General features: G+C 40.3%; 1 protein-coding gene across 1 annotated transcript; it reads right to left on the bottom strand.

Moving 5' to 3' along the window:
• Positions 1–1,612: 1,612 nt before the first annotated feature.
• On the bottom strand, positions 1,613–18,065 carry prss59 (serine protease 59, putative). Its single transcript, XM_006637617.3, has 9 exons — positions 17,810–18,065; positions 17,098–17,279; positions 16,228–16,460; positions 13,251–13,386; positions 8,607–8,721; positions 7,158–7,359; positions 4,536–4,626; positions 2,597–2,805; positions 1,613–2,182 (listed from the first exon to the last, which is right to left on the bottom strand). Exons 1-9 carry the CDS (start codon positions 18,035–18,037, stop codon positions 2,073–2,075), a joined length of 1,506 nt encoding a protein of 501 aa, XP_006637680.2. The 5' UTR covers positions 18,038–18,065; the 3' UTR covers positions 1,613–2,072.
• Between the last annotated feature and the right edge of the window lie 483 nt (positions 18,066–18,548).

Genomic DNA, 18,548 nt, shown 5'->3' with positions numbered 1-18,548 from the left:
ACCTTTATACCAACAGACTGAGGTGCATAGGGCTTGAATGCTGCCAAATCCTTCAGAAGCCCTCCCCCACAGATTCCTGGTTTTCAATATTACTGCAGTTCTGGTTTTACCGAGACTTACAGCATTTCCTAACGTCTGCTAGTTTAGACACTCAGTGCTTATGTCTGTATTTATTAACATGACTAAGCTCTGTTCCATCTTTCCCTTTGAAAAAAAGACCAGGTTCCCTATATCCACACAAGTAAATTCATGAAAATCACCCATCTGAAGAAAAAAAAATGACATTACTATAAATTTCATGTTGGATTGTGGCTTAAGTGTGTATTACTCATCTTGAGTAAAACATACAAACTTTCTACAACATGTGATCAGAAAACAAACTCAATTAAAAAGGAAAATTTGATTTCATAATCCTATAAAAATATACAGTATATGGGGAAAAAAGATGTCTTTGGTCGGAGGCAGACTGTGTCCTCTGGCCTGGAGGCTGATGATTTCAACCCCTAGCGGTTGTGCAGACAGGCCTGCACAGTGAAGTAAGAGTGGAAATACTGCCTTCTACAGTTATTATCACTGGCCCAAAATAAGCTTCCCTTACAAAACAAACACTTCTAATAGCTTGTCCTGAAGACCAAGGTAAGGCTCTGCTATCTGCGGGCTCTCTGCAAGTCCCAGTGGAACCTCAAAACTGCCCGAGAGCTGCTGGAACCAGTTGCTGGTGTGGATTTGGCTGTGAGATCCTGGGTCAACCACATGCAATCAGCCCATGACTGGCGGACTGTATGACAGACTGTCTTGGTATTAAGGGTGTCCAGCCTTCCACTGACACCAAGGCTCTGCTTCTGAGCTCTGGGAATGGCCAATAGCCAACTTGTCCTGCCTGCTGTCTACAGGACAGGGGGGACGTGATACCGTGGGAGGGTGGGTTGAAGAATACAGCACCGTTGCTTTTCCAAACTGCAACATTTTAGAAAAGGAAGGTGGTGGCAATTTAAGAGAAACAGCAAAAAAAAAAAAAGCTAAATCTAATTGTGAAGGTTTCTCGATTTACAGTAAGCAGGGTAAAAACAACATTTTAATAAATATACCAAGTCTTTTATGGAGCTCACTGAAGTAGGGGAGGCTCTCAAACAACATGCGTTACTCTTGTAGGCATCAACTCTCTGGGCTTTTTGTTGACATAAATAAAGAACTATAAACAAATCTTACAAGTTGCTTCAGCTTGCCTATGAGCTTGTTCTGCCAGGAAAAGGCTTGGAAAAATCTGCAATCATCTTCAGTTTAGAAACTCCACAGCAGAACTTTCCTTTCATTGTATGAGTTTGTCTGATTTCTAAAGACAGTGACCTCTGTTAAAAGAGCGTTCTAATGCACAGCATAGCTGTAGGTTAAAGTATAGGAAAATACAGATGTAAAGCGAGGACAAAACATTGCTAAAAGCACTGACGGAATTTAGCACTGAAAGAAACGCCTACACTTAGAATGCAATGAAGGTCTTTTAAAAAACAGTTTACTTCTTAATCGCTGTGTGCCGAGATAATTCACCACATCCTTCTGAGCTATTTTTTTACTGATATGAAATGTGCGGTAAGTGAAATGAGCGTCCACAGACTTCAGTATTTACAGTTCCATTTATTTTCAACAGTTTAGTCATCATCATGTGCACTGTGCTATATAAATCTTAGTCATTGTACCTTACATCACTCTGATGGTACTGTAGGTGGGTAGTTCCGTACTTGAGCCACAACAGCCGATCGGTCCAGCAGCTGACCTGATTTCCATGGTGATGCGTGAAGAGAGAGCACCAAACTCCATCACAGAGCCTGCCCCCACAGTATCCCCAACGACTGTCATCACAGTGAGCGAAAGCAAATCTAAAACTACTGTACATGTTTTCACTACAGGCTGGACGTTTTTTTCAAGCCATACTTAATACTTCGTTTACATCAGTTTATTTGAAAAAAACAAAAAAACCTTATGCCTTACAGAATCACGATGCCTTTTTTTAAGGAGTCTTGGCCAGTACCTTTTTGGTTTTGTAACATACAGTACAAAGTCTTTTTCCACATATTCTATTGCTTAAGCCATTTCTGGAGGAGTAAAAAGATATGGTCTCTAGCAAAGATGAGCTGGGGTAAGTCCTCTTCTCTTGCTGGATACATGTTGGCGCAGTGGGCTGTACCTAACAGAGAGAATCCACATGTTAGCCTACAGTATCGATGAAATGTACTCCACTTCTTTCACTTGTAGTCTAGGTGCAGAAGGCAAAGGCTCACACAAAATTGAGCCAATGCTAAAAGAACCAAAATCGTGAACACCTACACTCATACCCAGTATCAGTCTTTTTTGTAAATGGTACATCTCTGACCACATTAATCAATTATGATGTGAATGAAAATCTAAAAGGTTGAGAATGAGAATGTGAAAGCGATTAGGAAGGACCTTGTGAATGGGCTTATTCAAATTCATAAATATCTGTATAAAAAGATGATGCGACTTTCTAGGTCTCTCCCCCCACATTTTAAACAGCATTATAAATAAATGAGTCAAGAATATAAATAAATATTTTTTGGGGAAAAGGGTCAACGGAACACACCTTCAATGAACACAGCTGGCAGGTCAACGGCAATGTCTTTGGTGATTCCCAGAGCATGCCAAGGATCGATGGAACCATTGGGAAAGACTATTCTTCTGCTCCTGATGTCATAGCCCCCATAGTACTCGTTTGTCTGCTGCACTGCATCAGCTACTGAGGTGCCCGTGAACGAGGCCCCATAAATATCGGCGCACTGCTGCAGGTGGTACCTGAGGGAAAGCATTGAAAACCTCTCACTCTGCGTTTCAAAGACAGCTTTGATCGGATTCCCATCATTATGAAACATTCTTGCAAACGATTTTTCTTCGCAACAGTTTTTTAAAGCCCATGGCGACACATCATTCATCGCTGCTCAGTCCCCAATACAACCTATGAAGTAGGCTGCTTAAAATTCTCAGGTTCAGAAGGTTGAAAACATCATTGGGTGACTAACTGCACAGCAATCTGGTCTGTAAAAGCTCATTCCTCGTGCAAATAAGACTGTGCCTTTCCTCACTAAAACAAGGACACGAGGCTGACCCTGAAATGGGAGACACTATCTGCTGGCAAAACAGGGCTGCTATTGTTGAGCGTTACTGGAATGCGAAGAGCTCCACGTGTCCTTGGCAAACCCATCTACTCCACACAAAACACACATGGAATTCTCAACAAAATCGATTCTATCCAAAACATTGTCAGACTGTAAACACGGCGAAGAAGACTCTTGGAAGATAAGTTTAGCTGGGTAATAACCAGTGTCCTGCAAGAGTCTATTGGCCTTCACATAGAACAAACAAAACAGACCAAACATGAATCCACAAGCTAGCAGAAAACTGAAGCTTGGGGCTGGTCAAGTCACGGTTCCTGGAAAGCTACAATTCCACAGGTGCTGCTTTTATCTGGAGGAACACTCCTTTTTCACAGATTAACACAACACCACACAGATGTGTCAATTTATTCTTTAAAGGCTAAAATGACAAAACCCCAAAGATCAGCAGGTTATCCATAGTTCAGTGTTTGGCACCCGCTCTGCAGCTGAAATGGTGCTGCATCAAATTTTAAGTTTTTATGTTCACATAGTGTTCTTTTTCTTCCCACACTAAGTGACTTGGCCAGCTCCCAGTTACACTGATACAGATGGCTAATACTTTGTGTCCTTTATATTATCAGGGAGTTTTTATTCATAAACCACACTATGAAAAGCCGGGAGCCTGTGGTCAACTGGATTCTCCCTGTCCTCCCATTCTCCGGTAAAAGTTTCTTTTGTTCCCAAACAAACCCAAAGGGGAAGCTGGTCTGTTTCCACATCCCGTCTCCCAAAAAGCTTGGACAGGCTTCAGAGAGCCAGGAATTCACAGTTCAAACTGATCAAAATACAACAGCTTGAGTGTAAATTTAACTAGCTAGGCTGGTAACCATGGGAACCTTAGCATGACGTCTCCTGCTAGTCACGAACCAAGGCCTTCCCTGGAAATACAGCTTAAAAAAATACATGTTGTTCAAACCTCAGCTTCTTGACTTACAAAAAAAATACAATATTTGGAGACTTTCACAAAACATGAAAAGATTAATATACCCTAGTGTTCCACTACAGCATATATTCTCAGGAATTCTGCAGAAACCGGTGTTTAAAACGATTGCTTAGAAAAGATGAATCATATTTCTTGCATCTTAATACAGCTAGTAGGGTTGCAATCAATGTATTTATGTGGTTTCTGTGTTCAGAAATTTCTGACTTCTTTTGAGTTTGCAGACCAAAATTAGCTTACCCAGACATTAAGCTTTAATTTAAGGTTACATGCAGCCTTAAGCATAAGATGGAGTATGAGGTGGTCTGGGTCTCCTAGGTGCAGTCTTACTACAGGCAAAATGCCTCAATAGATCAAAATGGATCAACAGCTGAATTAAAGCTGTGGCGACCTGTGACATTACAGAAAAGAGAAATCAGCACAATACTTACGGCAGGGGGAACCCACTGAAAGGCTGATCAGGTGAGTCAGTGCTCTGATAAAAGCCAAACTCTGTGCACGTCTGATAGACCCACTGTCTTCCTAAAGGCATAAAAATTGCTCAGTTCTTCAACAACATATAATTCTTTTTTTTTCTGAAACAAACGTGCCTGTAGTAGAAGTAGAATTGAAAGCGGTCTTGATTTAAGTTGGTAAGAACGGCTTTAAGACTGTAGTATTTCACCTCACAATCCCCCCTTCCCCCGAAAAAGTTATGTGAATAAGAAAGTTTGTTTCTTAGTACCCTCAATCCACGATTTGGTATATGCTGAAATACTATAACTTCCGAAAACTGATACAAAGAATAACTGCCTAAGTGCTACTGACAGCACCACAAGTGACCAGGAAGGAAAAACAGCCCACTTGAATCAGTCATCAGTCATCAGAAACACACCAATCTCTGGTTAACCTCTGTGACTCATGGAGGTACACAGAGTAGCTTCTCCATGTCCGTCTTTTTTTTTTTGTTAAGGTTTTAACAGATCTGGCATATTTCAAAAGAAAAGTTTTATTAGCTCTGTTCTTTCTTCTTCGTAGGGAAGTCTTCAGAAATCCCCTGGCTTGATGCCCTGTGTCCATACAGTGAACAAAACCTCAGAAAACTGTATGTTTTTATCTTGTCAGTCTCCTGTGATGCAGGAACCAGAGAATAAAATGCAAACCACTTGGGTAAACAAATAAAAGGTTAAAAACCACAGTGGTGCTCACCCATAGAAATAGCAACTCCTATTGCTTGAGAAATGGGGCTAATAATAAAAACTTTTCATTTTACTCAAAATGCATAAAAGTTTCCATCACTATCCTATCCCTATAACATTAGTCGCGATAATTCAGTTATAAGCAAACAAGGACCGGGCAGGAAAAAAGAAAAAAAAGCTCAGTATTCTTTTAAGTAAAGGACAAATCCAAACTGGCTGCAAATATTTCCTTAAAGATTAAGAGATCATCTGCGCCAGGTATGGATTTAACACAAAGTGGTGGGTGTTGTATTACTGTTTTCTCATACTCCATGAAAATGTTTACAACAGCAAAGTCCTTGTTTTATTTATAATGGACAACATTTATAATTTCTCAGAAACCAGTGCCCCTTAAGGTTTTAATTTTATCATATCAAATTTCCTATTGCCACCAAAAAAAAACCAACTACTTTCTGGTTAATGAGCAAATCCACCTTAGCAGAAATCACAGACAGATATGAAAAGGGAAAGCTTTAATTTTACGATAAACATTTCCCATATCAAATAGTGTTTTTTTAGCGTACTATTATAAATAAAACACCAACATCTGTGGTTCACCCAAGCTGGAACCAGATTGAGGCGATACATTCCTCATATCCAGACAGTGTATTATTACTAAAAATGTCTTTTTTTTTTACATTGAGACCTGAGAAAGGCAGTTTTGTCTCGTATGGCAGTCATTTCATTGTTTTGTGTACTGTAATTATACATACACAATTACAGACAGCGATGTTGTAATCTCATAACAGAAGAACAAACACACAACTCCTCCCCCATAAGACTACAGTACTGAGTACAGCACCCACAGAAAAAGCCAGCATCCCAGCAGTAAAAGTCACTAAAATTAAACTGCATCAATATACTGCTCTATTAAAATAAACTACCCACAAGAGAGCTGTATAAAAACTCCCTTGTCGTCTTATATTTCTGTGGGTGGTTACTAACTTTTAATAAGCTACCATAAACCTTTAGAAATGTATATAAAAGCTTTTAGTCCTTAGAAATTAAAAATTTTAGAGAACCCCTTAGAGAAGTGTAAAAGTTGTGGTCACTGTTTAAAAACAAATTGCTCTCTTTTCTTCACTTTTCCTCAATGTTTGCAAATGCGTGACTCCAGTCTACTCCTGGGTCTGATGAACCCACAGAGAAAATGCCAAATAAGTGAAGGAGGATAAGACACACCTTGCTGTAACTGCGGTTGTCCTGACAGATTGCTTGCTCAGCAGTGATTATATAAAACACATCAAGAGAGCAATCCCATTTCCCTTCCCTAAACCATTGAGAGTGCAGGAGAGGCTCAACCAAGCAAGTTATATAGACAACCATTACATTATTCAGTTTCTGGAATAAGCTCTGATGAATTAAGTAGTTGATTTGTAAAAATAATATAGTGATCATTTGGAACAAAAACCTGAATACCCTTCAGTCCCCATCAGAGATCTTCTTGCTTACATTTTAGATTATTGGTCAGTCTTGCAAAACAGGTGATTTTGGGATATGTACATCAAGAATATTTGAATCAGGGCTCTTCGAGAACAGATTGGAGACCCAGGTTGTAAGCACTATGGAAACAGAACTGCCAGCACCCTAATGAACTACTACAAAAACATTAAACAATTTTAAAATTAATTTGTGCAAGTAGGTGACAGTTTGGGCAGCCCTATCAAGAAAATTTATCCTCTATGTAATTTTTTTATTTTTTTTGCAGGAATATTGACTCTTAACCCTTTGTAACCCTAGTGTTTTCAAAGCATGTTCTGCACCACCTTGGGTCAAACCTAGGAAATATCTTTAGGGTTTTCTCCCGGGTATGAGAACTTGACTTTTTCACCTTACCTCCACCTGAGGCTGGACCATTCCAGGAGGAGTTTCCCATTTCCTTGACGTAGGCACTGTAGCTCCCATCCAGACACTTCTGGGAGAAGGTCTTCAGCATCAAAGCCATGACAGCAGCATACCTCTTATATGGCTCTCCAAGAGACACATTGGACATTATGCCACAAAGCGCTTTGATCGTAATGTTTGTTCCAAGTACGCCCTGCAGTTAAATAAACAGAACTACAACAATACAGTCTTGTAAGATTAGAGCTCCATGTTTTACATTCCTGTGAGGCTATGTCCAAAAACACTGTTCCTTCTCTTCTGAGACTACGTGAAGAGCTTAGCGGATCTGGTCCAGGCCAAAAGTGGACCACACATTCCTATCAGCTACATGGGGAGATTGTTCCTGATCTAAGGGGGCTGTTTTTAAACAGGCGGATGATTAACAACTGCACTGCACTACAGCATATTTTCGTCCTTCAGGACAAATATCGCTCAGATCTCAAAAAAAGGAGGATTGATATAAATGTATATGGAAAGGCCATAATTATATTTTAATACTGTTTTCTGATAATTGAAAAGTATTGGATTTCCTCCTAATGCTTTGCAAAATTCAAGCAACATCCATTAAAGCTAAAAAATAGTTCATAACCATTCGAAAGAAACCATTTTAGATTTTTTTAATAGGCCACTGGGACAAGTGAAATGTGACTGTCTCACATAAAGGACTTTTGGTATGGATGAGTCTTTTTATTAGGTTATTGAAAATTTGACTCATGTCTTGTTCACAAAGATTCTGTATCTCAATTTTTCATTGTAACTCTAACAAACGGTCAAGAGTTATGCAAACATTTCCTCTATGCTCAGAACCAATAATTCTGGATATTATCATGCCAATTTATCTGCAGAATAATTTATCTACACTTAGCTGGTTAGAGACACTATCAAGCATCTTTTCAGTAAAAACTAGGCTGACTTTTGTGAAAATCCCTCATTAGCTTAAGTGAAGGAAAAACCTCAAACTAACCATAAATCAGAATAGGTTTTCTGGCTTGAATGTGAATTAGCCACTCCTACATAAAACATTTCTGAAACACATGAGCTTGATCTATTATGTTATACAACTGTTTAAGTAAAGAATGTGTAGCAACTTGTTTAGTTACAATTGCAGAAAAATTTTATATAATAAATCACAGCAATTGTATCTCTCAAAGAGCAAACATACAGGATCGAGGAACATGTGACAAAAGTCTGCAAACACACATGCAAAGAATCTTCACTTCTTTTCAAATGTGTGTACAAATAAGCCTATTCTTTGGAAATATCTTGCCTTATTGTATAACTTTGTTTAAATATCTGGAGAGAAACAGGTTCTTCGGTCACTCTCTAGGGTCGATGGGCCAGCTAAGACAGCAAGAACACAACAGAGCCCACAGTCCAGAGCCCCGCCCTGCTCCACCTCACCTCAAACTCCCGGTTGTCCTCGTTGTACTGGACCACATCCATGAAATTCCCCGCCACCGTTTCTAGGAAGTAGGCCAGGTCCATGTCGGACTGTATCTGGAGCTTCTCGCAGAGGCTGAGGAAAAGGGAAGGGATCCGGGTTACTACGAGGGGCACAAGGAGAATTGAAACCAACAGGTTAAATGTTCTGTACAGTACCTGTTGAATGCGTTTTCCCAATTCAATACTCTTTTCACTTTGAACATGAAGAGATGATTGATATATTTATACTGTAATAGATTAACTACAGTATAAAACGTTTTTGGAGATACTACAGGCAATCGATGCAGAATTCAATGCTACTTTAAAGCAATGGACCAACGTTTACACGCAGTACCACTTCAAAGAAGAAATTCAGCAAGGATTGCGAATAATCTGAGAGGTCAAAGATGTACCTAGTGTTCCTATTAACTTTGTACCTTTCACTTCTTTATGAGAAAATAAAGGTATATCACAGTATCATGATTATATTGCATATGGACTATAATACAGATGTCACTTACACAAATCAGATATGAAGCTGTTAAGTCTAATGTTGCAGATGGTTACACTTTGATATCTCTACAGCTAGTCAGGTTGGTACATAGCCCATAGTTTGCTCCTCATTTTGTTGTACTTGCTGTTTCACTGGAATTTGTTGTGTCTCATGACGACAGCGTCAAGAGTAATTATTTCTGGACAAGTCAGCTGCAATAGTAAAAACATAGCAAAGTGTGTTCTAAATAGTATAATTAAATATCTTCCAAATCTGCTCCCTGATACATTCGGGTTGAAGAATAAACAAACTAGAGCCAAAGACACTCCTTATAAAAAATTCCAACATTTATTTCCTTTTTTCTTAAAAAAAAAAAACATTGACTAAAAGCACAGGTAATATTCACTGCAGAGTTCCTAGTTCCTCACTGACCGCAGACATCAAAGATGAGAGTTCACCAAAACAGACACGTTACAAAACTGTTCCAAAACGTGGCACTAAAGGAGACGCTCTGTATTTTTTCCTGTTGCAACATTACTCATTAGCTGGCACGTCTTTCAGTATGCTGTGCAGAGAATCACGCTTGCATCTGACTAGATTATTGCTTGCAATGCTAACGAGACGTTTCAGTTTCTGAATAGGAAGAGGGGAAACTACATCGCTAGCTTCACAAACTGCTTTGCAGGACTGAGCTTGTGCAACACCTGGTATCTTCCATATCTTAGTCAAACAGAAGCCATTTCTGAAAAAGGGTGAAATGTTAGCAAAATCTATATTGAGCCACAAAAAAGACCTCCCATTGTGGGAAACAAAGGCAGCAAGGAAACAATGATAAAAAGGATGGTATAAGATATTCCTTTGAGCACAACATTAACAGATGCTACTAATCTTTTGCTCATTGTCATAAATCCTCAAGTAGCATTAAAGTCTGCAGGGCTGCTATTAACTTGAATTGCTGCAAAAAAATATATACTATTGCCAGAGAAGGAAGTCAGGTTTTGCCTGCAGCTGTTTTACCTTGCAATTCTGGGGTGACCACATCATGACACTGGTGGAAAATGTATTGTCCTTAAACTCTTTGATATGTACAAAGTTATGTACCATTTGAATAGAATTTTAGATGAATTAGTTAAATTAATAATGGCACATGGTAACCACAGCAACAGACACTGAAAAACCAACTGCAGTTTGCACCATTACCTGGCTTTGGGTTTGAAGTTACAGTTGTTGTAGTACATTCGTAAGGTTTCACCACATTGAGTATTTTTTTTTTCCCCACAAACAAATCCATTTTCTCTCTATTCCCATTATTCATAAAAAAGGAAGACAGATTTACCTGCCACCTTCATCCAAAGGCACTCTAACAACGTAAAAGATTCATTTATTCTTATGAAGCCAAAGCATATTCTAAGCCCAGTACATGTCTCGATCTCAATGTCAATGTATCAACACAAGAGCCCTGCCAAGTAATTTGATTTAATCTGTGCACAACAGAACTAAGTCATCTGGAATGGTCTCAGCCATTACATCACACACTGACCAATGATTTCACACCACAGGAGATACAGAAAACACACATCCTGTGGTCACATTGACACAAGGGGTGGACTGTCTGCATCTGTCAGATTTATTGCAGAAGCTACTTACTTTTATAGCTTTTGCAAAATCTTCAGTGAACCCTGTAACAAATTTCATTGATGTTCAGCTGGACATCATGACCACTGCATAAATGTTATTTCATCTGTGGATTAAGAATTCTTCCCTGAATCACATATGATGGGGAAATATATAAACAGAAATTGTAGGAGGGTTACAACAGGCATTGCTTTCATAACACTTTGATGACCTGGAGAAAACGCAGTTTTAAACTAAATATGATGAACCAATGTCCCATTGCATCAACTGAGGTTAAGAAAAACCAGACAAAGAAGAAGTTTATGTGGCTGGTATTTCTGTAAACCCATTTTTACTCAATTTTTTAACAAGGGAATGTGTCAAGCATTTTAAAGGATCAATTGCAATTATTTTACTTTGCTGTTAAAGTAGATGCATTGGATTCAAGAGAATTAAATTGATTTGACAAAAATAATCCACAAAAGAATACACCTCAGCACCAAAGAATGTGTCTATTGATCCAGGCAGAATGAAAGAGCTTGTTCACAAGGCCTTGTGTAATTTCTTTGTTTCCTAAGAGAGCACAACCAGCAGAGAAGTGCCCATTGGTACTGTGACTGCAGTCATTTGGAATGTGTCAAGCACTTGAGTCCAACAGACTGAGGTCGGAGTAAGTAAACAGTCTGACTCAGGAGGAAACACTGCTAAACTCATCTCAAACACAGCCCCACCTGTATGAGGGGAGTGCACCCCACAAATATCAGCTGCCAGAAGACAAATGAGCACTCGGGCTCAGAGATGCATACATTTGCAATCCAGAAAAAAAAATGGTGCTATTTATTCATCCATCTTCATTTTTCAGCGTCCAGAGCACTCACATCCATCAAAATACACAGAATTACTTTAGTGCTGTCTGGTTCTTGTTTTGGCTTTGGAGAGAGGAAATTGAAGCAAGTTCATAGAATCAGAATAACTGGCACAGCTAACTTATAACAAAGCCATCTTTGTGTAAAACTTGAAGGATAAAATGCTTTTTATATACAATACGTATGCATCCTTTACATTTTCAATACATTTTTTTCTCCCTTTATTTGTCATTTCTTTAACAGTGCCTTCTTACAACTCTGGCAATTCTAAACCACTTTACTTTTGTTTAATGTTCCTTTTGGTTTGTCCACTAGAGCAGAGTCCAGGCAAAGATACTGAAGTGGTCTGCCAGCAACATTTCATTTTAAGGTACCACATTTTCCCAGCGTACATGTGAAAGCAATTTGTAATGGCTGGAGGACTAATGTTTCCCAATTCTTCCTGTCCCATTTTAGAAAATATTAGTAAACAACATTCTTTATAAGTGACCCCTAATGTCTGTCCATTATTATCCCCATTAAGGGGAACTTAATTAATGAAATAACACTAGAGTACAACTTAGGCTAAGTAGCTCACAACAGACTCCTGACCTCTGGCAAGGACAAAAACGATCAACCCGAGAGAGAAGCCAATCTGAAAAATGGGAACCCAAAATGTCTACAGCGAGGAGAAGTCTGGTGTCCAGTCAATGCAGACAATGGCTTCCCTCAATCCCTTCACATTTTTGGTTTCAAAGATAAAGTCTGCCTCTCTTGGCATACAAACATGACTGCAACAGAAAAAGTGAGAAGTGTGCAGACCACAGCCGAAAGAGGAAAAATGACCTTTGACATTACCCGTGACGAGCTGGATCGCACAGGTCTTTAGTTACCCTCTCGTCATTGTGTGACGGCCAGTACTGGCACGTCTGCACATTTCCCTTGGCATACAAAGCAGGCTGGACTTCTAAGGCTACATTATACTGCTCAAGTTTAGTAGCCTGGGAATGTGTAAAGTTTGAGTTTATTTAAGGCGGCACTATATTTGGCTGACAAGCTCTGACTTATTTCCAAAATGCATATTTTCTATTACAAACTTGCTGATTACTGCGAAAAAGTAGTTCTTAATAAAAATGCTATTAAGGATGTATAATATAAAAAAAACGATACTACTTTGATTAATCTGGGATGCACATGTTCGTCAAAGTCTGTGCGTTGAGGAGTATAATTCCACAGTTAACAAGTAAGCGTGGAGAGAGACATTACTGGACACTAACGATACAGCATGGCATCGAGGCCAATCAAGCTGCAAAATATGCAGGCCGTCTGCCAATGCCTGTGGCTAGTCTCCACAAAAGAAGGAGACATATTCCACAGGAGTGTTCTTCCTTCATTGCTTGGAAGAACATGGAGATAGGTCATCAAGAGACAGCTTAGCTTTACCCTACAGATGATGTCTCACTGCAGTAGTGATCCTGCTCAGGATGAGAGGAGCTGCAGGTTCAGACATGGGGTTTCTGTGCTTGGCTGAGGAGGCAGTGGTGTGGAGCTACCATCTGTAGAATTGTGACTGAACGCCTCGAAGTCAGAATTCCCTCTAAAAGGTGGGGAGAATAAATACCATTAAGAACTGTGAGGCAGTACACGCCAGTGATGTTGAGTGTTACCCACCTGAAATCTTTAGTGATGTTATCATAGGTTCTAGGGTCTTTCAACATCCCAAGGAGCGTGTCAGAGGCATTTTTTACAAGCTGTGGGCATTCAGGACTGTGAGTCGCAAGAGACCGCCTCACAACCTCCAGATACTCTGACGGGGAAAACAAAAAGGATAGGTGTCTTAGGCACACTTTAATAAAATGCTCCTTCACAATGCCTAGTAAAGGTAGATACTGGACAAAAGTCAATCGCAAGTGTAAACCTGGAAGAAAACGAACCTGTTAAAGTAAAAGACAAATGAAAGTGCTGAATCTTTCTTTTCAAAGCTTTTAAGTGCTATTTTCTTACATCTAGGAAGGCACCTGCAGATGCTGGCAAGAGGTTGTCAGAATGCTACACTTTAGTTTTGCATCACTTCCATTATAGCTCGCAAAGTTTACAAAACATTTTTAGGCCACATATAAAAATAATGTGTATAAATGCAAAAGATTTGAGTAACGGAGAAGGAAAACTACATCACAGGGCTGAAACAATTAAAATTTTAGATGTCAAGGCTGAAATGGATAATGTCTAACGAAGCACACAATGCAGATTTGACCGTTTCGAATAATGAGCCAGTATCCCTCTCCTGCAAAACCGTGTTCAGCTACACTAGACAAAGCGAGAAACTCAAACATTTACTACGGTCCAGAGTGTAACGTCTGGCATGCTCATTGGATTGCAGACTCATGCGACCTTGCTGAAAATCACATCGCAGCCCAGGCTCAAACCACTCAGCCATGAGAATAGTTCCAAAAGGACAGGAGGTCATTCTGTCCATTTCGCGCGTTTGCTAGCCGGTAGCTAATTGATCCAAGATTCTTATCCAGCCATTTCTTAAAAGAAACCAGGACGCTGGCTTCAACACCATGGCTGGTTGCTTGAGCCACACTCCCACCTCCCTTGGGGTACAGAAGCGCCTCCCGTTCCCAGACTTAAATGCACTTCCACTGTTTCCACTTGTGCCCTTTGTCCACCTGCTGACATCAGCGCTGCCTCCAGGCGACCGGAGCCGAGGAAGGCCGCAGACAGCTGTGGAATGTGAGTGCTCCGAGCAGCAGCTCCGGAACACAGCAGTACTTCCTCTCTCCTGCTTCAGACTCGGCCTCTCCCCACCCTGGAGGCCGCATGTGGGCTGCCTGCTGAGCATTGTTTATCTCTCTCCTGATATTTCCGAAGGGCAGCCATCCTGTCCCGGGCCTTTTTCCCAAGCTACAGTGAGAACATGCTTATCCCTCCGAAGGACTCGGGAATTTTACTCTCCCCCCTCACAGTCCCTCACACAGCACAGGCTGCCTGAACCTTTGTCGACAGCTACGCGTCCAGTACTTAAGATGCTGTACATCTCCTGTTAATTATCTCCAGAAGCATGAAGCATGAGCCTCAAGACTATCAGTCCTATTGGGATCGTTTGAGTCTTTACACAGCAAGAAGATTAAAAATTTCCACATTTTATCAGTAACTTTGAATCTACTTTCTAAATAATGCAAAAAAGACAGCACAAAGTTACAGGTGAAATAACCTGAAATACAAGTGCTTCACACTGAATAATTTACATATATGTACAGCATATAAGATATTCAATGCATTCAGCGGGGGATGCTTTCTAAGCAAAACAAATCAAATTGAAAAAGACTCAATTCTCGATGGTGAACAGACTTTTGACAGGTAAAATAGAGATTGCAAAGCAGCTTTCTCCATCTACTAACCCAGCCTAAGGAGCTGCAACAAAGGGATGGGTAGGGGATGGGAATGCCATTTGTTTTTAAATATACCCCTTGCTTAAACTTTCCTTCAGAGCAATGCACGCATCTTCCTGTATATGTTGGAAAAGTACCATCGTCATAGCCACACACGCCCTTAAGCTCCTGCGGTTTCCTCAGGAAGCCAGTGAAAGTTTTTAAGAGCCAATGAAAACAATTCATCCAAGAGCCAAAATAAATCATGCCGTGTCCTTGTCTCCTCGCCGTTCCTTTTTCTCCCCCAGATTAACACTGTGAGAAAGAGGACATCAACCCAATCCAATGCATTTTACTGAACTGGAACTGACCGCATGTCTTTTAATGTGGGTTTTCAAAAGCTTAGTAATAAAGCAGAGATTTACCACCTGAATTTAGAAAATCAAGGAGCCCAATCAGTGGATCAGGATATACATGCCAAGGGGTTATTCCACCCAATTAAAAATAAAACTTGCCAACAAAGTCAAGATATCACAGTTAAAGGCTTCCATCTGAAAAAATATTAACAGTCTCAGCCTGTTACTCTCTGGCTGCCATTCATGTGTAGCCTGCTCTCACATCCTTAATTTCATCTTTGGCATTTTCCTTCACGCTGTGATTTCTAGATAACTTTTAGAATTAAGCATGAGCACATTAATCCCATTCTCCCACAAAAGAGAATCCATGCAAACATTCCCTGCCGTGGCTGTTTCATGCATTCTGAACAAGTTTGGCTTTTTCCTAACCAGGTCATTTTGCAGGAACCTGTGCGAACACAGGTGTTCTCTTTCAGTGCTGACGTGGGGGACCTGCGGTACAAAAGGTCCCAGTATTACAGCAGAGCAGGGCTTTTTATTAACATAACTTTACCCCCAGTAAAGCTAACCTTTCTTGTTTGGGTTCACTTCACAACAAAACACCAAATCATTCTTATTGTTGTGTTGCACTCAATTATACACACTTTTTTTATTATTCTCAGGACAGTCAAACGATAAACATTATAAAAAGTGTTGGCACTGCATGGAAAATGATCACAGGGACAGGAGGATATATTCCACAACTCAACTGGTATGGATTTGGAAATCAATGCAAAAGGAGGAGAAGAACGTCTAATAACGTGGTGAAAAAAAAAGAGAAAAATGGAAAAAAAAATCAGAGAAAGAAAGTTCCACATAATATGCATGCTTTGGTATCTTTGTTCAATTTCTTGGTCTTCTCCAGGACAAAAGACTTACCTGGGAAGTTGACGACAGCCTGGACAGGTGCACTAGTAGCTACAGCAGCATGGACAAGGTGTGGATACTTCAGTCTGAACCAGGCTGCCAGCGAGCCCGGGTACGAGCCACCAAATGCCACCCACTTGTTCCCGATCAGTCCCCGTTTCTGAGCAAAAGCAGTGCGGAAATGAGCCAGATCTGCCAGAGCCTGCTTGCTACTGAGATAGCGAAGGCTCTCAGTGCTGAGGTCTCTGCAACACGGAGGACAGACAGAAATTAGACACTCTACATTCTTTCAATTACTAACGGTCCTTATTTACTTTGTAACCAAAGGGTGAACTTGCAGAAATCATTTTGCAGGTCTTCATAAATAGAATTGTGCTCATCTACTGCTTAAACAATTCATATTTAAACGCAATAGACAAAATAAGTAGCATGTAGAAACTTAAATGACTATCTGCATAGATATTCATACTTTAATAGACTATAATAATAAGCAATCATACTTTCTGAAGTTACTTTCTGACAGCTAGAAGATACATATCAGCTTGCTTCATAAATTGTACATAAGAGTCCTAAAGCAACCTAAAATTAAAATACTCTAAAGAATAGATCATAAAATAGATTCGCTTACATTTCACTTCAAAACAAACCTAATACATTACCCCCATCTAGTGGTCATTAGCGGTAATAACAGGCCAAGACGAAATTCGCACCTAATATTTCTTTTTATAAAGTCAAAAGCATTGATGTTTCATACTACAATAATTGCAGGTGGAGGAAACCGGTAAATTACATTTAGGAACTCAATCATCACAATGAGCACATAGTCCATCCCTAACCAGGTCAATTCCACCCAAAATAACAAAAAAAAAATATTTCACATACTCAGTAGGATGGCTTTTCCCGTAGAACCTGTGTTCCAGCATCACGCACAGCGCTCCGAGCTTCTGGGCATATATCAGCCATGTGCCGTATCGCATCCAAGCCGGATTCGCCGGGCCTTCCCCGCCAATCATCAGGAATACAGGTCCCCCACTTCGGAAGTAAGTGTCATTGACGAAGTACCTCTGCAGGGAGAGACGGTTCAGGGTCGTCAACCCTTATCGGCTTTGTGGGAACAGGGAAAACGCGTATTTGACACGGACAGCTGGAGGATCTACGGTCCGCAAAGGTTAGCGAGAGTCTTGGGGCATAAAAGAATAATCAGGTACCGGCTGGATGAGACTCTCAGATCAGCCCCACACTAAAAACCAAGGCAGATGTTCCGAGTGAGGGCATAACTGCCGTTTGCAAACTCCCCTGTGCTCCTATGGAGAGGTTTAAGTAATGCAATTCAAAGATGAAATGAGGTTCCGCACACTAAACTACGCAGAACACGTATTCTGTTCTAGATTGTTATATTATTCTCTGTTCTCCTCACATCTTAGATTCATTAAAACGCGCCGTGCACAGATCCGGAAACTATATTTAAGACACTTGCAGCGATTTGGATAAAGCATGAAAACAGCCTGCCTAAATAGATCGTCGTCTTTCAGTTATTTACCAAACATATGATTTCCAATCTTAAAGTACTAAAGTACAAAAAAACAATATTCACCTGCTTCCAAACCCGCGTATCAGCCCCGCAGAAATGGTCGAGTCTTTGCGTGAACCACAGCTCGTCAGCCACCGACGCATTGCTGTTCTCGTTAACGAAACCAGTGCGGAGCGTCCTTGACTTTCTAACGCGAGGAAAACAAGACGAAAGACACGACAGATAAATTACGGTCCCTAGCAAAAACACGAAGCCTTTCGAGACCATCCACCGGAGCCCCCCGCGAGCCATCTTGAGCTAATAAAAAGCACATGACCGCGGCCCAGCTCGTCACGTGAAGAAATCAGCTGCTTGCGCGCCGCGCACCCGGGAACCACAGAGCCGGGAAAAAAAGTCAACTGTGCTTAATAACAGCGTTATTCCTTTTAACAGAATGACGCTTTAGACGTGTAAACGTCTTAATAGGAAAAACTATTTACATTGCAGAAAGACAATACCTGACTGGTATCTATAGATTAATAGGGCTGTTGTTTTACTTGCCGTCCAAGTAATTTGAAAGTGAGAAAAGACGACTTCAGACACAAAAAGCTAGTTAAAAGTTTACTTAGCAAAGCATTTTGAAATGAAAATGATAAGAATGTGTGCAACCGCTTAAAATTACGGTTCGAGTTACAATCCTCATGACCAACAGCATTGCTTACCGTGTTAATGAACAGGACTGACAGCTCTCTTGTCTGATTAGGTACATACTGAACAATGTGTCTTCCTCCTCTGCACTGCTTTTCTAGCCTCTTTAATAATA

The sequence above is a fragment of the Lepisosteus oculatus genome, chromosome 13 (genome assembly GCF_040954835.1).
Source record: "Lepisosteus oculatus isolate fLepOcu1 chromosome 13, fLepOcu1.hap2, whole genome shotgun sequence".
NCBI classification, from domain to species: Eukaryota; Metazoa; Chordata; class Actinopteri; order Semionotiformes; family Lepisosteidae; genus Lepisosteus; species Lepisosteus oculatus.
This window is presented reverse-complemented; position numbering and strand designations above follow the sequence as displayed.